This window comes from Solea solea, chromosome 2 (genome assembly GCF_958295425.1).
Source record: "Solea solea chromosome 2, fSolSol10.1, whole genome shotgun sequence".
In the NCBI taxonomy this organism is placed as follows: domain Eukaryota; kingdom Metazoa; phylum Chordata; class Actinopteri; order Pleuronectiformes; family Soleidae; genus Solea; species Solea solea.
The window spans coordinates 24,805,716-24,824,211 of NC_081135.1; the positions used below are offsets into that span (position 1 = coordinate 24,805,716).

General features: G+C 42.4%; 1 protein-coding gene across 1 annotated transcript in view; it reads left to right on the forward strand.

Annotated features, from left to right (window-relative positions):
- Positions 1-18,496, forward strand: part of igsf3 (immunoglobulin superfamily, member 3) — a 75,375-nt gene that overhangs the window by 8,968 nt on the left and 47,911 nt on the right. Inside the window, exon 2 of the mRNA XM_058616417.1 lies at positions 9,561-9,941. Coding sequence (XP_058472400.1) covers positions 9,561-9,941 — 381 coding nt within the window. The remainder of the gene's footprint in view (positions 1-9,560; positions 9,942-18,496) is intronic.

Here is an 18,496-nt window from a genome sequence, read left to right on the forward strand (position 1 = left end):
CCAGTCCTTTGTCACTCACACAGTGAGTGGGGGATGTGTCTGTTTGGGGGAGGAGTGGGGGTTAGGTGGCATAGGCTTGGGGGGAAGGGGTTGATGAGGTTAGCGGGGGAGCAGGTGTGTCCATATACAGTTAATGGGTCTGCCAAAGGGAGTGGATGCATATGCTTAATGCACTGGTGGTGTGTGTGTGTGTGTTCTTGTATTTGTGTCTTTGTGTGGTCCAAAAAAGGGACATTTTGGCTGGTCCTCACATCTTTAAAGGAGGTTAAGACTTGGTTTTAGGGTTATGGTTGGACATGGAGTTAGGTTAGGGTTATTTTTAAAGCACTAAGTTGTGATAGTTAAGGTTAGGGTAAGGGGTTAGGAGATGTGTTATGTCTATTGTCATTGTCATTGTAAGTCGCTTTAGATAAAAGCGTCTGCTAAATGACATGTAATGTAATATGAGGGTCCTCACTATGAATGAAGTGCAAACGTGTGTGTGCATAGGCTGATGTGAAAGAACCAGTTGGATGACTTGTCTTTTGACTGTTATTTTAAACTCTTTGTCTCCCCCACAACGGGCACAAACAATCGATGGTATATAGGCCATGACTTTGATTAAAAATTAATTGTCAAATTTAAGTGACACCCAAAACACTTAAACGGGACCCAGACATGCATCACACACACACACGTGACACACACACACACACACACACACACACACACACACACACACACACACACACACCAACTGTAACCATCTGTCACTTTGTGTGTTTTTGGCAAGCCTAGCATACAGTTCTTGGCTCTATGCAAACAGCCATCTTCCATATAGTCCTCACAAATTATTTAGATAGATTCCAGGGTTTTATGTTATGCAGATTATGTGAAAAGCATAGAGTTGTTTGAAAAGGATTCTTCTTTATTTCAGTGATGTATGAAGCTGAAATACAATTCAAATTGGCAGCTGGATTCTTAAAGAACATGACCGAGTGGATAACTGTGTCTTATATACAGTGGGGCTGAAAATGTAGGTAAAATACCTAAATTACAATTGGGATTTGATTGGTGATATCATTTTTTTCCAAGTCAAGCTTTAGTTTAAAATTCACCGTATAATGGATTTAAAACATACCTGAGCATTAATATACAATACTTTAACAAACACAACCAAATTCTAATGAAAAGATGGGAATTTAAACATGTAAGTGTATGTATTGATTAGCTGCCATAGAACATAGGATCATTGAAAGAGGTAATACAATTCAATTTGAGCCTTTGCAGTTAGCCGATTGCATTGTTTCTAATTGTGATTTCCATTTGAAAAGATACAGGAATGCAGCTATTGTCCGTTAATAGATTGTTCAAATTGTACTTGCAGCTCTGAATTAAAGCCATTGCCCTTACTTGGTTTCTGTTTTTTTAAAGCTTATTTCTTGAAATCATCTTCCTTTCCTCATAGCCATCAATCAATAAAGGTGTCTGGTGGAAAATATCTGCTGTTTGTTAGTTCTCACAATATTGAAATAAACACAACCAGGTATTAACTTTGGACAATATGAACCAAAAATATTGATTGGCTACTTGTCACCATCTGTCTGGTTCATTATGATAAGATTTAGTGTTTTCTCACAAGTGAATCAGACTTGGATGTTGTCAGTACGTTTAGATGCACAGTTTAATCGAGCTAAGGCCATAGTCTGACTAAGACAGGCAATCGGACAACTTGCCGAGTCAGAGTATACATGCAGAGGAGACATTTCATTTCAATTTATTGCTGTGGTTCTGTTTGTTTCGTACCTGCTGTACATGTTAATTGTGATACAAATACGTATGATTTCCGGCAGCATTACTGCAGTTTATATGTCTCGTCTTAGTCCGACTGAAATCGGACTAATGCGAGACAATCTGAGTTTTCTCTCCTCCTCTGTGCTTGTAGCCAGTGTCCTTGTTTGTGTTTTTGAGGGTGGGGCTTTGACGAGATGGCAGACAGCGGGGGTAATGCAACCTTCTTTTTCAAGCTCTTCTAAACTCCTACACCACATTTCTTTCTTTTATCCCCAGATGAATTTCGTTATCGATGGTATCTTGGTGTGAACAGGATTCAAACAAATAACAGTAGATAAACAAGCCTAATTTTCAGTGAGTTCTGACACTGACCAATGGCAAGAATGATGTTTCTGCCCATATTATATTTATGCGTTATATTATATCATATATGTGTTGCTGTAGCTGTAATTACAAAGCATCTGTTGTCGCTCACTGCTGCAAAGCTGCACAGAAGTAGAGTGATGTAATAATTCTTTGACAAAGCTTTAAAGTAATCATGTTTACCTCCGTGTTGAGGGACGGAGCTTTCAGCATTTCAAAAATGTTAAAATGAAGAGGGGATGGGGGGGCAATTCATCAGGCATCAGTGCTGTGAATTTTGAAAAAATGTTTGATGAAAGTGTTTCTTAAAAGGATGAGAAGAAATTGCTGTAGTGCCGGTTATCAGTTTGAGATCATCACTCAGGAGGAAACAATGCAATTTTAGGGCTGTTTTACATGGTGGTGTATCAGGAAGGCAAAGTAGCCAAGGGTGTAGGAGGGAGGACGAGGAGGCAGCTGCTCAGCAGAGAATGGAAGATTATTATCTGCTCTGTGTTGTTGACTTTATTGACAAATACTACAGGCACCAGAAATGGAAAGGAGAATATATGAATCAGCCCACGCAGACCAATCACATTCCAACACGGCTACATTGCCTCCACATTTAAGTTACGTTTATAGCACAGAGTCCACAGAGTCCTCCTGTGTACAGTAATACAGTGGCAAAGAAGAATGAATTTGCCCTGGAAGCCCCCCCCCCCATTGCTTACATCCTGGACTCACCAGCTGTTATGAGCAACAGCACAGGTGGGGTCATGACTGTTGTAGCCCGGGGGCCCATAAATTAGAACTAGTAACCATGTCGAAAGCAGAGCACAACATGACCCAGGTGTAGCACAAAGCAGGAGTCCTCAGAATTGAGATTAAGTCACAAAAATTGAGATTGCAGGTTGGCTGAGGACATGACTGCCGAGACTTGAAAGCCAAAAAAAATTCATGTTGTGCATTGTAAAATCCCTTTCTTATCATCTGAGTCTGATTATAAAGCGAAAGTGAGCAGCCAGGTAGCTTAGAAGATCTCAAACCAGAAGCAGATGGAAGTTGTTACATCTAATTTTTTTTTCCTTCTTCTGAAAATAGTAACTTCTTGAATCGTTGCTGTGGCCATGAAGAAAGGTCCAAAACATAACCGTCTGTAAAAACAATCAAACGATGTTGGTTTTTGATTTCATTTTAGTGGAGAATATGCAAACTAGATTTAATCATAGAGCATTCCACGGTGCTTATGGGTGGATTTACTGACGGGCAGAACCTGGCTAATAGTAGTTCCCCCATTTCCAGTCTGCTAAGGGATAAACTAACCTGCTACTGCCTCTATGATTGTGTTTACCTGGCAAAAATAAGCTCCGTTACTTTACATGTCAGACAGTTTCAGCGCTGGCTCAAAAAAAGAAGGGCTCAACAATGTATTTGCATTTAAACCCTTTGGAATCCAGGCGAGGGGGAATAAGTGTACAGTATGTTCATGCACTATACATGTGACGGTTTGTTTATGTTTGCGCTGCCTTCTGGCAAATTTTGTGCTTGCGGGTGGCACTTCAAAAATTGATGGGGGATTCGTTCTCAGCATTGCTGGCTGATGAAAACCTGTCCCTCTGTGTGACTGTACTCATTTTGCAGTCCTTTACAGTGTATGTGCACCACCCCAAGCGTTGCCCGCATGCGGCATGTCAGCTTCATCTTTCGACTCACTCCATGAATGCTCCTCTGATTAGACCTGCGTGGGTGTAATGGGCAGTTGTTGGTAGTGTGCGTCAGCTGTTGGAGCTGCTTTCTGGCCTCTCCTGACGCCGTCTCCCTCTCTGACACTCGCTCTCTTTACTACAGTTGCACTGATTTGTACAATGACACACGTTTTTTTTAGGATGACATCCATATCCAGTGAGAAAAGTAGCAAGAAGCCACATATTTGCTTTCAATCAAAGTGAAATGTGATGCGTTTTCTTGTTGAATGTTATTCCATCGGCGCGGGGCACTAATTGACCAATGTGAAATTTAAACGAAGCGCATACCGTTAATAGAAAACAATTATGACCTTGGCAGTCACAAGATATTGAAATTCAGGTTTTATTTCGTCGCCGCTTGAATCGCACCATATAGCCTTCATGATTTCATCTCTCATCTCGGAATCCCTCCGTCTCTCTCACACACTTGCTCTCTCTGGTAATGATGTTAACGGGGTCAAATGTGTTTTGGGGCCGAGAGGCGAGAAAGATGCCGAGTGATTTGGTGGAATGGCTAACTAGCTTTGGGATGTGTAGACAGGATCCTAATCTTGTGTTCCGTGTTTCTGTGTCTAGCATTTAAATTTTCTTTGTAATCTGTACATATGAGCGCAGCACATATATTCACTTAGTTCTGTGCATTTCCGTGGTGTTCAGCACCCTGAAGGCAGCTGTCATTTCCTTTTTAGCCTCTTCCATCCTATTCCTCTTTTTCCTCCCTCTTCGCTCACCGTGCAGTCCTTTCCTCGACTCGCTGCTACCTTGCTGTCTGAAAGTTTTCAGATCCGTATGATGAGTCTGAACTTTCTTTGGGGACATGGGGAGGGGGGGGGGGGGGGCATTGACTGGGTCCAAGTTGGTTCATAATTAATTCATCTCTCACTGGCTATAGTTGCTTCACTTTTTCCCCCTGCTCTTCAACTTTCCCTGCAAAGTTTTTTGCAGAAAAGTTTCAAGGTGGGGGGAAGTTATCAGTACGAGCATATTTGGTATAAATCCAAGTACTGTGGACAGCCAAAAAGCCTCAGCAAAATTGATAGAACCCCCTTTTTATTATGCTGATTTCTGAACAATACTCTTTTGATACCAATTTAATTAAGTCTGTTGCAAAGAATCCAACAAGAAAATAACATATGAATTAACATATTAGGGTATAATTATTTTGCTTTAGCAGTTGACATTTAGCAGACGAACATGAAGCAACTTTCTGTTCTCATATTTATTCTATTTCTGCTCCCATATTATGGTGACACAAAGGAAGTTGATACCACAAAAGTATTGAATTTCGCTACTCAACCCTAATTAAGAGTTCAGTCATTCTAATTGTGTTGTTGACATAAATCCAAATTTTCTTGATATTGGACCCAATTTCACACGTACGGCAAGAACAAGTTGTGTATGTGTTAATGTAAGTGTATGAATGTAATTAATAATGAAATCACAATGGAAAGCGATGGTGGACGCCACAGATCCCAACATCAGCATATCTGTACACTGCTCTACAGAGACGCCCTCTTTATCGCTTACTCCCCGCAGCGTTTTATATTATACACCTTTCTAGGTGTGTAATTACAATGTGTCATAGAAGAGTGATGATGAATAATGGGCGTGAATTCAAGTAGCCTTGCTGCTGTTTCCACTGAGAATAAGACACTGGCCATAAATGATTGGATTAGTGTTTAACCCCCCTTCCACTTAGCATAATCCTCTTTGGGGCTTTTTCTCTTTATATGTGTGCACGTGTGTGCATGTATGTGTGCTAGCATGTATTGTGTGTGTGTGTGTGTGTGTTTTGGTCGTCTTCTCTCCATGCTCCAGCTGTTGGGACTGGAAGGTCGGGCTAAAAAGCTTGTCCGTGGTCATCCGCCACCATCTGACCATCTGGCCCATGTTGTTCCTGTGTCCAGTTAACAAGCTGTGTGGGAAGCAACTGGCAGCAGAGATGAGAGATAAGACACAGGAGAGTGATGCTGGAGAGAGAGAGAGAGAGAGTGAGGAGGAAGAGGAGAAGGGCTAGCAAATCATCCACAGTATTCACAGATGGAGATGAACATTAATAATAGACAATCTTACACCTTATTGAGCAGTTATGGGCACTTGGTGAAGAAATGGGGGGCAGAGTGGGGTGGGGGGGGGGATTGCGGGCCTAGGATTACTGTGGAAGGGTGGTGGGAAAAGAAGCGATCAGTTGAGTGTCTGCAGGGTTTGTCATTGTCAGCCTTTCTAAACAGCCTGCAGAGCGATGGGCACTTTGAAGTTTCACAGAGCTGTTTAAATCCTGCCTGAAAAGACGCAGAGAACCGCGAGGCCCAGAGAACAGACGGGAATATACAGAAAGAGAGAGGCGGAGAGTGAGAGTTACTGGAGGGTCAGGGCGATGGGAAGGAGGAGTGATGACAAGTGAAACATGGCGGGGAAGCAATGAGAGCAATCCGATGTGAGGAGGCAACTCGTTTCAGAAGGATGACGAGAGACAGCTGAGCTACAGGGAAAGCTCTGAGTGCACCAACACGAATGCTGCGTCTTTTTTTTTTTGTTTTTTTTTCTTGGGGATGTGTGAGTAATATCTTTCCAGTGGTTCTAGATGAGGAGCTGCAATATGAGAAGCAGGGAAGAAGACTGGGCGCCGCCAGATGAGCGCACTGACATCACAGCAAAGTATAGCAGGAAACTGGGTACTGAGTCAGAATAGATGGTTGCTTCTCGGATCCTTCTGCACGCTCTGCCAGATTACACTTTATGCATTTTCAGTTTTTTAAGTCCATAATGTTTGATGCTTGGTGCAGACGTGATTTAAACCAATTTGAAATGACATCGTGGTGAAATATTCGTGTGGTGCAGAGGGGAAGAGAGTTTTCGAGCAGGATACAGTATCATGAAGCTCATTATAGTTAAATGGAAGTCTGTGAGACTTAGAATAATGTATATATATATATATATATATATATGTGTATATGTATATGTATGTGTATATATGTATGTGTGTATATGTATACATAATATATAATATATATATAATAGATAAATGCATAGTGACACAATATGGATGTAAGGATTTTGCAGCACTGACAGCTGGGTATTGTAGTTCATGCATCACGAAACCTGATTATAAATGTTTGTAGTGCAGTGTTGTTTATGTCCGCCACCCCCAAGTCGACTTCTTAACTGCCACCATCTATCTTGGGAAGCTTTTCATCTTTTTTTTTTTTTTCACTCTTTAAAAATAGTGTAGGCATTTTTTTTAGTTGGTTCTATTCCCAATTACAGTTGTAAAAAAACAATTAATAAAACCAAGCATAAACAGTCAGAACGTCATTGACCGTGTCTTGTTATATTTGTTTAAAAGTAGCACCGTGACATATGTCGCACGATGAAGGAGAACAGCATGACAAATTAGGGAGGTGCAAGTGGAAAATGACAACAAATGACACCACCTATTAATGTGTTCTTTAGAGCTGAAACAATTCATCGATTATTAATCTGTTACTAAATTAATCGGCAACTATTTTGATGATCGATTAATCGGTTTGAAGATTAAAACAAGATTTGCGATTGTTTAAGCTTCTTAAATGTGAATATGTTCTTAATTTCTTTGTTCTGGATAACAAAAATCATTAAAAGTTAATAATTTTGGTTTGTGGACAAAACAAGACACTTGAGAACATCATCATTTCCAGGTTTGACGTTTTCTGATATTTTCGCACCAATTGATTAATCGATTAATCAAGAAAATAATCGACAGATTAATCGATTATGAAAATAATCGTTAGTTGCAGCTCTATTGTTCTTTAGCCTTCTCCAATATCCCTGCACATATGTTTTAGTTTTATATTTACAACAGAGACATTCCATGTGAAACTCTCTGTAATTTACATCTTGATAAGTCGCGTGTGGGTCTTTATGAAATCACATCACGACGAACAATGACTTTAATCAGTTTTAATTCTCTTATGCCCCTTTTGACGGAGTTCAAATCCCATTCAAGTGAGTGACTCTAAATCAGAGATGTGTTCAGATTTGATCAGCTCATTAGTGAAATGTGCTTCAAAAGGACTGTGAATGTGGACCTCTTGTTTTCTGCTGTCTTAGTGACTGAGTGAGCACTTTTTCATCCAGACACTGACACACAGCAGGTTCATATTTCTGCACACATAGATACAGTTCACAGACATATACGACTTGATAAGAGTGAATAAGGGTGGAGGGTGTCGTGGAAGCCTGTGTGAGAAACTTACTATGAGAGGAAAGAGGATGTTGAAGTTAAAAAGCTGTTGTGGTGAATTATTAATGCCAGGCATTGTGCCCAGAGACACTGCCTCTTACAGACTTTTTTTTTTTCTCTTCTCCTCTCCTCACACTCACATACACACGTGCATGCGCACACAAACCCAGCTGCAATCCCCAGATGCTTGTGCAGGAAACAGCGTACTTGTCACTCTGTCTGGATTTGGTGGGGGTGGGGGTGGGGGTTGTGGGGGGTTATGTGTAAGTGCTCTGTTGTCTCCGGCTGCGATGAGAGGGATGTTTGTAGCTGTTAGCTGAATGGTGAATGTTCTGTGGTGTGTGTGTGTGTGTGCGTGTGTGTGGGTGAGAGTGAGAGAATGCAAGAGGCTGATGCAAAATTATTTGATATACTGTATGTCGGCTGACCTAAATACAAAGCAACATACAGAACGGTACAAATCGGTCCGCACAAGTTTCATGTGGTGTTCTGTTGTTTTTTAAACGATTAAACAAGGACAACATTTGATAAAAAAACATATTTGTGAAACTACTACTACTACTAATATAAACTGAATTTGTAATTCTGGACAAATGCTCCCCTTTCCTCGAATCAATTTTGACCCAACTGTATGTAATTAAACACGCCATTTTGGCATTTCGTCCGCGCAAATTCAGCGCGCTATTATTCACGCACGTCCTTGTTCAGGAATCACGATGAGCGGTAAAAGCTAATGACGCATTGTGTTTATTATCGCTTTCATTGACCCAATTACCACGTTCATACTGTACATGGCCTGTGTCTTACTAGCTCATGCTGACCTCTGTCAGAGCTCACAGACGGCGGCCTCACGCCGCGCTGTACAACAGCCACAGTGATCTCAGTCCTTTTGGTGAAGGTTAAACCTGTAATAACAGTTAGCATGATAGGACGATGGCTGTAAATTGGGGTGTAAAATGTATCGTTAATGCACTATAAATATGCACAATGTACTTACTTCACTTCTTTTTTGTTTTTTTTTTTGTTTTATAATGTTCTCCCAGTGTGCTGGCCTAACACACTTCTTCCACACTGTCATATTGCAACAGCCTCTCGATTGATTGAGTTGAACAATTCTGGTCATATGGGTTGTTTTTGTTTAGAGTATTCTATTCTATTCAGTGCCTGCGTTGGTTATTCGTGGTCTGAGCCGTTGTTAACAATAAGCAGGAAGACATAAACACTGTTTACCTTAGTAGTCATGTCATCATCATCATTGCAATATTCAGCATACTCCTATGGTCTACATCCTTACTGTACATTTTTGGACAGTAAGTTAGTTTGTTTTGTGCTGCACAGCTCATCCTCAGAAGGTGCATGTCATGCTGTTTCTGTTCTCCCAGGAGATGTTGGGTGTATAAAAATCTGCCACCGGTTTTCTGTTTAAACTGCAGTTTTGTAAAGCCACCTTCTGTTTCTTTCTCGTTCTCTTTCTGTAGCTGGTGTCGCCGTGGCCCAGAGAGTCGTAACGGTGCAGAGTGGCCCGCTGATACGGACTGAGGGCTCCCATGTGACCATCTGGTGCAACGTGACCGGCTACAAAGAGGGTGTAGAGCAGGACTTTGAGTGGTCCATGTACCTGCCGTCAGCACAGGACCGAGAGATCCGCATTGTGAGCACAGCTCAGCAGAACTATGCCTACGCCGTGTACGCCCAGAGGGTGAATAGCAAAGAGATCTTCGTGGAGAGGCTCAGCGGTGACTCGGCCGTGCTCCACATCACCAAAGTGCAGGCCCTGGACCAGGGTCTGTTTGAGTGTTACACACCCAACACGGACGGCCGGTACCTCGGATCCTACAGCGCACGCACAAACCTAACAGGTGAGTCTCTGAGCACATAGAAACTGAGAGCACAGATAAACCGCCTGTGTGTGTGCAGATGAACCACAGTTATAGTTCCCAACACAAATACAACAGTAGGCACAGTTTGCCGCACAGATAGAGTCAGCAGTGTGTCATTACTGATCAATCCGCAATCAATTAATCCACTGGATAGGAAATACCGGCTAATTACTTCTCCACACACCTAAATACATCCTGTGGGTATGTTTCTTTTTTATGCTTATTTATTGTTTGAGCGCTTAAATGAATGCAGTCCTGCTATAATGGAGAACCTGCTGGCCATTCTTTAAAGTTACCCTGTGGAGGTTTTGATGACTCGTGGTGCTTTGGAGCGACGTCTAAAGCAGAAGATCCTTGCGCTGTTTGCGTCTCTGGTCCACTTACACTCGTAAGCACTACATCACAACTTTAATGCAGGTGATGATGGGAATGCAAAATAGCAAATATGATCGTTGTGATATCACTTTTTACTTTGTCAGAATGTAGATTTGGCAAGGTAAGTTGATTGCTTTGTGTCTTACAACGCAGATGTAATTAAGAGCCCTAATAGAAGGTTGGGGTTTCATAAATTGAAACTCTATAAATAAAGTGCTTGGGGTAATTTTTTCCAACATAGATTTCTATCTGCATATGCACCATCTACATAAGCATTAAATCAACTCAGCCAGGAACACTTTTGGCATAATTAAACCATTGCAACGAAGGAAATCCAGTTAGCCTTGGCGTTGATGACTCCACTCTTCAGATGTTCACTGGATTGGCCAAGCAGCATACGAAGCCAAAACAGGGATTACAATGGTCACAATGAGCTGCCGTGGTTAAAGCATGACTGATTTTGTCAGCTGGGTTGTATGACTAACGTGTCCTGCATGAACTAACACCAAGCATCATTTACAAGCAGGGTATCAACACTGGACTGAGCATGAATCTAGGACTTGTCTTGAGTTGTTCATGCACATAAGGTGCCTGAATGTTTCGCCCTCCCTCTCTGTCTTACCCTCTCATTCACACTCGCACACTCCCTTCATACACCTTTCCCTTGACCTGAGCTGTGTCAGTAACACACTCGGAGTGTAGGCGTAATGTGTGAACGCTACGAACAGATCAATCCGATATGTCCACACATCACGCACACACACACACAGTGGCACAGCTGCCACAGTGTGGGATTCCATTCTCCTCATAACTTCCTACCTTTAACTGTGTGTGGCTGACCCTTCACTCGGGGGTCAAAGTGCAAACCAACTGTGTCTCTGCTTGAGTTGCACACATTTAGGTCCTAAGTCACTTGTCGCGCGGCGCCGCGAACCCTGATTTACCAAAGTTCAGGTCAGGCTGCTGTGATCAATACTCGCAGAAACAGCACTGTGTGTGCACTTAACAGATCGATAGGCTTGTTGTTGTTGTTTTTTTTCCATTAAATAAGTGTTATTACATGGACTTGAGCGTTCATATTTTGTAGTTTGAGCAGTATAATCTTTATGTGGGACAGGGCTCAGGAGCAGGGTGCAGTAAAACTGCACTGCTGATAGCACACGGTATTTATAGTCCTGAGTGTCTAGATCCCACTCTCACAGAGTATGCAAGAAGAAGAAGAAGAAGTGATGAGGGACTTTGTCAATCTCTCTTTCTTTGCCTGAAAGCTCTTAACCCTGTTTTGGAGGTCAGCGTTAGACAGTGAGTCTGCCCTCATCTCTGCTGTATTTCTGGGGGTCCCACTGTGATCCCCAGCAGCTGCAAGTTTCCTCGGATCGTCCACTCTGTCTCTGTCTCTCTCTCTGTTTTTCTTTCCCTACTGTGTTTTACTCTGTAATCTGTATGTGTCCGTTCATCATCTTCTTTTTTTTTTCAAATTTGCTCTCACTCTATTGTATTAAAGTCCTTTGTGGATGCTGTCCCTGAGGATATTTTCCACAAGCAGGAGAGAGTAATATAGAAGGAATTCAGGGAGGAAGGTTGTGACCTAGAAGACTAGACAGAGCGGATGTGAGGGTGTGTGTCTGTGCTGTGGGGTAGTTGGGTTAATTGTGGGGGGTAGAAGGCCACACAATCATTTTTACCCTGAGCTGCATTAAGGCTGACTCACATGGATGTCACCTTACAGTACAAAGAGCAGGTGAGGGTTTCGACATGAAACACAATACCCGCTGCTGCTGGAGGAGTTTCAGCAGCCAGCGCACCTGTACCCCACTCACACTGATACAGTGACACAGAGTTTTCACGCCTTGTATCGTCTGTCACGCAGAATTAGACACCTCGGCTGTGAATGCACTTGATTGCCTGGGAAAATTATTCTTAGTCGTCCTTGTGTGAGATGCTTTTTTAAGGGAGGTGAGCAGACTCACAGTCTGTCCTTTTATATACTCTGATACAAGATCGATTGAATGGAAATGTGCCAGTACTAACTGATGTGTTTTAATATTTAGTATATTAAATATTAAATATTAAATATATGTGTAAAGAATAATACGCCGTGATAGCACAAATACTGCATTATGTCCACTTAATCAGTAGGGCATCAAGAAGATATCTCCAGACTAAAATGAGTGGTTCTGTATTAGTGATGTGAGTCCATGCAGGCAGGGGCGGGACTTTATTTTGATGGACACACCATGTGGCCAATGACATGCAAGGACAGACTAGGATCATACTATTGTGTAAAAGAAGGAAGGGGGCAGCCAGTGTAGTGGTACAGGCCAGGTACACACGGAGCGACAGAGAGAACATTTTAGAAAATGAACGAAACAGAAGCTGCATTTCCAAAGATATTTGGGACTGCAATGGGTTAGGTTGGTTAGGTTAGGTGCAGGTTCTGTGTTCAGTTGTTCAGTAACTCTATTTTTTTGTAATGAACAAAATGCATAAAAATAAGGCTTTTATGAAAACACTGATTTATAAAAACACAAACCATTGATATTTGCAAAATTAAGCTAAAATAAAAGGCTCAGAGTAAGAGTCAGTGAAGAGCCGCTTGGGAGCCAGCTCTTCTAACGGAGCCGAGCCAAAAGAGCTGAATCTTTGAAAAGAGCCGTACTTCCCATCACTATTCTGTATCATAATTTGAAGCGCTTCATTAATAAGCAAATAATCTTGACAGTGGTTTTGTGTTGTATTTTAGCTCCAGACCTTTAGTTGGGAGCAGGCGTTTGACCATTTTACTCTCTGGATTGGGATATTCATCAAATCACCACATGCTTCCCAATACACAGCTTTATTATTTGTAAAGTGACACAGAGGTTCAGGAATGTAAATGTAGTAAATGTAGTACAAAGAAAGCTTAGGTTTGTACTAGGTTCCCTCCTAATATTTGTCATAGAAAGGTAGGAGGCCCTGCTGCTTGGTAAGGACCAGTCTGAGAATGTTCAGACATTTGTTCCACATATTTAAAATACCACCTTCCACCACTTCTATAAATTGCTTCAGAGTAATTGCACGTCACAAAACGCTTGGGCGCTAACACAGCTCCACTTCAGGCCTCTCAAGTGCGTCAGTGTGGCACTGGGCTTAGGCACCAGAGCTTAGGCACCAGGACACAAATTTTGTTGTGTTATTTGTCTAAAGCCTTTTTTCCCTCACGCTCTTCACCGTTGTGTCTTTTCATCAGACCGTGAAGCTCTTTGATGTCAGCGGTCATCGGCAGCAGTTTGTTTCTGTGCACACCTTCCACCCTCTGATCCTGCAGACTGACGAAGCTTAGTTTGTTACACGCGAGTGTGTGCGCGAGTGTGCTTCTGTGTGCTTGTTTGAGCATGCGTGTGTGTGTTCCTCCTACACATCAGATTGTAGAAGAAAAGGACAACAGCCTGACATGGCCATCATGGTTGTCCTTATCCTACGCACCAGCCTGTGTGTGAGCGAGTCCAACAGCTAGCAGAACAGCAAGCCCTCGCAGTGGCGAGTATCAGATTGCCATTACTTATGAAGCTGCCATATAGCATCACTGTCATAGACGGCACCATAGGAGTCACTGTGCTGGCACAAATACAGACTCTAGCCTCCGGATTTGGCAAGTTGCTGTCCATCTGAATTTCGGTAGTAACTGAGCTGGAGGCCCAAAGCCCTGATACACTTTTAAAACAAAAGCATTCTCCCATTTGTCTGTTATTCACCACCACTGGTCAAGAGAAAAGGGTTAAAACATCCGTCTTCCCAGGTGTGATTAGAAAAACTTCAAGTTTAGCAGGCAGTGATTTCTGATGAGAAGAAAGAGATGGATGGCACTGAAAGGTGCCGCTGTGAGGATATTGGAAAAGAGAGGAATAGGGCCAGAAGCAGCAGAATCGGAAATAGGTAGTTGGGTGATGCTGAATAGCGTGTGGCCAACAAATGATGAGCGTTTCCTCTCGACTCCAATGTGATTGGTTACACCTCCACAGGGCTTTACCCCACAATACGACTGCCGCTATAGGGTTGCAGTTTAAGTAGTCTGTGCCCGACGCGACTCCTAAGGTTAATGCAGTCACTTACCGCCATACACGTTCCAAACACAATTATCCAGCACAAATCGACGACGCTGGGAAAGAGGGAGAAGGAGGGAAAATGGCTGGAGATGAGACCCAGGAATTTCAATTAAGGAAGAAGAAAACCGCTGGCCGTGTTATTTTCTGAAGTACTGCACTGGTTCGTTCCCACTTTTTATTTCTAGTATATTTATGCCCCACATTTTTTACTCCGATTCTACAGTAAGCACTCTGTAAAGCCCGACCCTACCCAAGGTCATCTTTTTTGTTTGTGTGCTTCTGTGTTTGTCAAGAGGGCAAAGAACAGTGGTGATTTTTTTTTCCCCCTCAGCTGCTTCCCAAGGCTGCACACTGTTAAACATACACGCGGTGTAAAAAAAAGTGGCCTGAATCATGCCTGTGCCGAGCTCAGTGTTGTGAGTTTGTTGTGTTTCTGGTTTGCGTCTCACTTGATTTTCTTCCTCAGGGGATTCAACCAAGTTGCACTCCTCTACTTCTCTAATGAGATATAGAGGAAGCGGGGAGATGTCATCTCACATTCTGTCTTTTACGCTGGGTGACACCGAGACCCCTCCCTCTCTTCCTTATTCTGCGGTGCTCCATCTCCTCCCTTCATCAATCCACAACCCCCAGATTTGATTAAGCCCGCTCCCCACCCTGGCTCTCATTTGGGGCTGGTCATGCAGGTATATGGTTTTGTCAATACAGCTCTTCGTTGAGTTTCATCACAGGAGAGAGGCATGTCGGTGATTGAAGCACATAGCATAAGAGTGCAGAGGGAAGTAGGGATGGAATTAAGATGGAGGGTGGGGGGGGGGGGGGGGGGAGGTTGGGACAATGGGTAGATTGGAATCTCTTTTATCGGAGACAAATTGCTGAACAGTGTGGACAAAGAAAGATAGGATAAGATTTACTGGAGGAAACGGCGAGTAGAGGACAGAGAGTGTTGATGAATGGACAAGGGAAGTTACATCTCTGTGTCTTTAGGAATTGATGAGGGACATACGCCCGTATGTGACTGGGGCTTTTCATCTCCCTCGTCTCTTCTTGCAGTGACACTTCTAGCCTTCTCTCTCTCTCTCTCTCTCTCTAGCTCCGCCATCACCTCTCACTTTCATTTACAATTACATTCCTTCTCTGCTGAGTTTGTGTGTGTGTGTGTGTGTGTGTGTGTGTGTGTGTGTGTGTGTGTGCGTGTGTGCGCACACATCCTAGCTTTAAGCTGTGGACCAGGCAGGACTCCAGATGGAGAGAGATTTTATCGCTATGTCTGGCTTGCCATTTTCTTGCACATCTCATCCACTTTCGCGGACAGAGCTTCCTGCTCAATAACATTACTGCCAGTTGGGCTCACCGTACACAGGCACATGCATACACACGCACACACACGCACGCACACACAGGAAACAAACACAGTCACACGCTGTAGTGAACTGTCAGTCAGGACAGATGTCGCACCCATAATTGAGTCTGAGAGGTACCTTGCTGTAGTGCTCCCACTGGAACATATGCTTTCTACTGAACATCACTGAAGAGGGCCTTAACAGCCCAGTGGATCACTGTGGTAGACAATACAACTGCTGAATGTAGTAGAACATTGATGTGCTGTGAATAAAACAGTGTTGTTGAACAGAGCAACAGACAGCCTGGTGCACTGTAGTCCTGTAGTACAAGCTTTACTAGATGTACGGCTCTGTGGAAGGATTTTTAGATTCTTATTTAACACAAAAGTTTTCATCAAAATATTGATTTGGCTCTTTTTCTATTAAGTGGACATGGAACAATAGTGTAGTTAGGGCAGTGAGAGGATATAGGTGGGGGGGGAAAAAACAAGTCTATTTCAAGTTCGATAATCCTCAGGCTTTGCAAATCTTTGTTGATCTCAAAGTTAGGGCAGTGAATCAAATATGAAACTGTAATCTAATTAAAGGGAGGGCATTTCGGAGGAGCAACTTTGTTATGCTTTATCCTCAAATGTGTTAGCTTGTTACAAGAGTCTACATAAAATCTGCTTTCCAGTTAATGCTCTGATACTCTGAGGTGTTTCTAATGTTATTCACAGTGACTTGGAAATGCTAGTAGACATCTTTTGGTAGGTTTGGTTATACACCTCGTCCACTATGGTGGACAAGACTATGGACAGTGATGAGGCTTCATGTTTTCAGAGGTCCAAAGGTTCAGACCTAATCCTAATGTACCTGTCAAATTTAACGCACATGAATAAATGCATTTAAAACAAAACAAAAAAAACCTGTGTCAGACACAGACACAGCAGACGTGGTGTCATGTCATTATAGGAGTTACTGGTAACGTGAGTGATGGCTGTCCCAGTAAAACATGTCAGTGTGACAGTGACTCAGCATGGAAAATGGCTGAACCCTTCTACTGAAACACCTTTTTTTTTAAAAGAATTGAGTCATGTCAACATTTCAGACTGGTAAGAGTTCGAAACACAGGTGCGATCCAAATGTCCTTTGGTTAAACCAGTGTATTAGATTCAAAGCCCTGTCCACGGCAACACAGTGGGACCCTAGACTGAGCCCAACCCAGCTCCCAGGGCATTGACTAGGAATCAGTAGACATTTGGAAGAGGCTGCATTGTGCTCCAACCACAGCCGTTGATGCTGTTGGGCCAGTCAACTCACTTTTGCCATTAAGCATGAATCTAAATGCTCTCGTAGCCCAAAGACACACTTTCAAGCATAGCATGCTTTGCAAATGTAGTGCTGTTGCCCTTCTGAAAATATAAATGATGTCAGACATGCTCTGTATTGCGCCTGTCGCCCACGCTATGGACTAAGGCTAATGAGAAAAGATTTAGTAACCACGTGTGTGTGTGTGTGTGTGTGTGTTCTGTTTATATGTTTGCTAATGTTTATATAATGGGCTAAAGATGTGCTAGTGTTCCTCTTGCTGATTTGATTAGCTTGGCTTAACGCTAAACCTCACGGGCCTGCTGTCTCTTCTCGGGGAGATAAACAGAGCACAGAATATGAATTCCGTGTGAATATGGATGTGCTAATTTGCTAGTTTGTGTCCATGTCGGTAAAATGTGTCAGTTAAAAGTGGAACCTACAGTATTATAGGACTTGGAAGTGTGGTCCAGGCTCCTGGCTTGGACACAGATACTCACACAGGAATCAGAATCCATTTATATGTACAAGAACATGCTGAGATGTTTGACTCTCGTGTCCTCAGGCAGATTATTCAATCGCTGTTTTGATTCTAAGACATAAATTCCTTTTAGTGATATTTTCACATGTGTATGGGGAGGTGTAGACCACTGCTCTTACGAAACGGTAACGGCTCACGGAGAGAGGGTTTTTCTCTTGTAGTAGCACTGATGGAGATGTTTGTGCAACACAGCAGGCCGCGTTGCACTTGATTAAGCTCTGTCAGACTCTGATTGTCACAAAGCAGCAGCGGCAGGCGTCGCATGAGACAGCAGGTATGATGTTGAATACCAATCTGCTGCCAATCAAGGAGCTGCACGTCATGATTATGTCATACTACGCTCAGAAAATGATCTATTAGCAGCTTTTTTTTTTTTTTTAGTTTAGAGCCTTGGTCAACACCATGTTGGGTTTATGAAATCAGAAATAACTATATTTGGTAAAATGTTGGTGGGCTTGACTGAAGACTTGTTCACTGCACGTCCACCTGCAGCTGCAGCCATATCTGATTTATACATCTGTCACTCACATAGTGTTGATCCTAATACATACAAACATATACTTATTTGTTTTGTCTACAGTATAAGACCTAAAACTAGTGATTGAGACAATATACTTATAAACTATATATATATATGCATATGTATATGTATGTATATATATATATATATATCTCATATACATGTAAATGCACCAATGTGTTTCAGGCCAGACTACTATTAATATATTGCAGACGACACTCGGGTCTAATTTTGGCTGCTATGTAGGTTAACTGCCTATTTATATCCACTGTTTTGAATAGGCCAGATTATTGATAATGTGATAGGCAATCTTATGTATTGTCATTTCATATTGTTTGTTCTTTGTCTACCTGTCTATTTTTCTTATATTCTTGTGTATT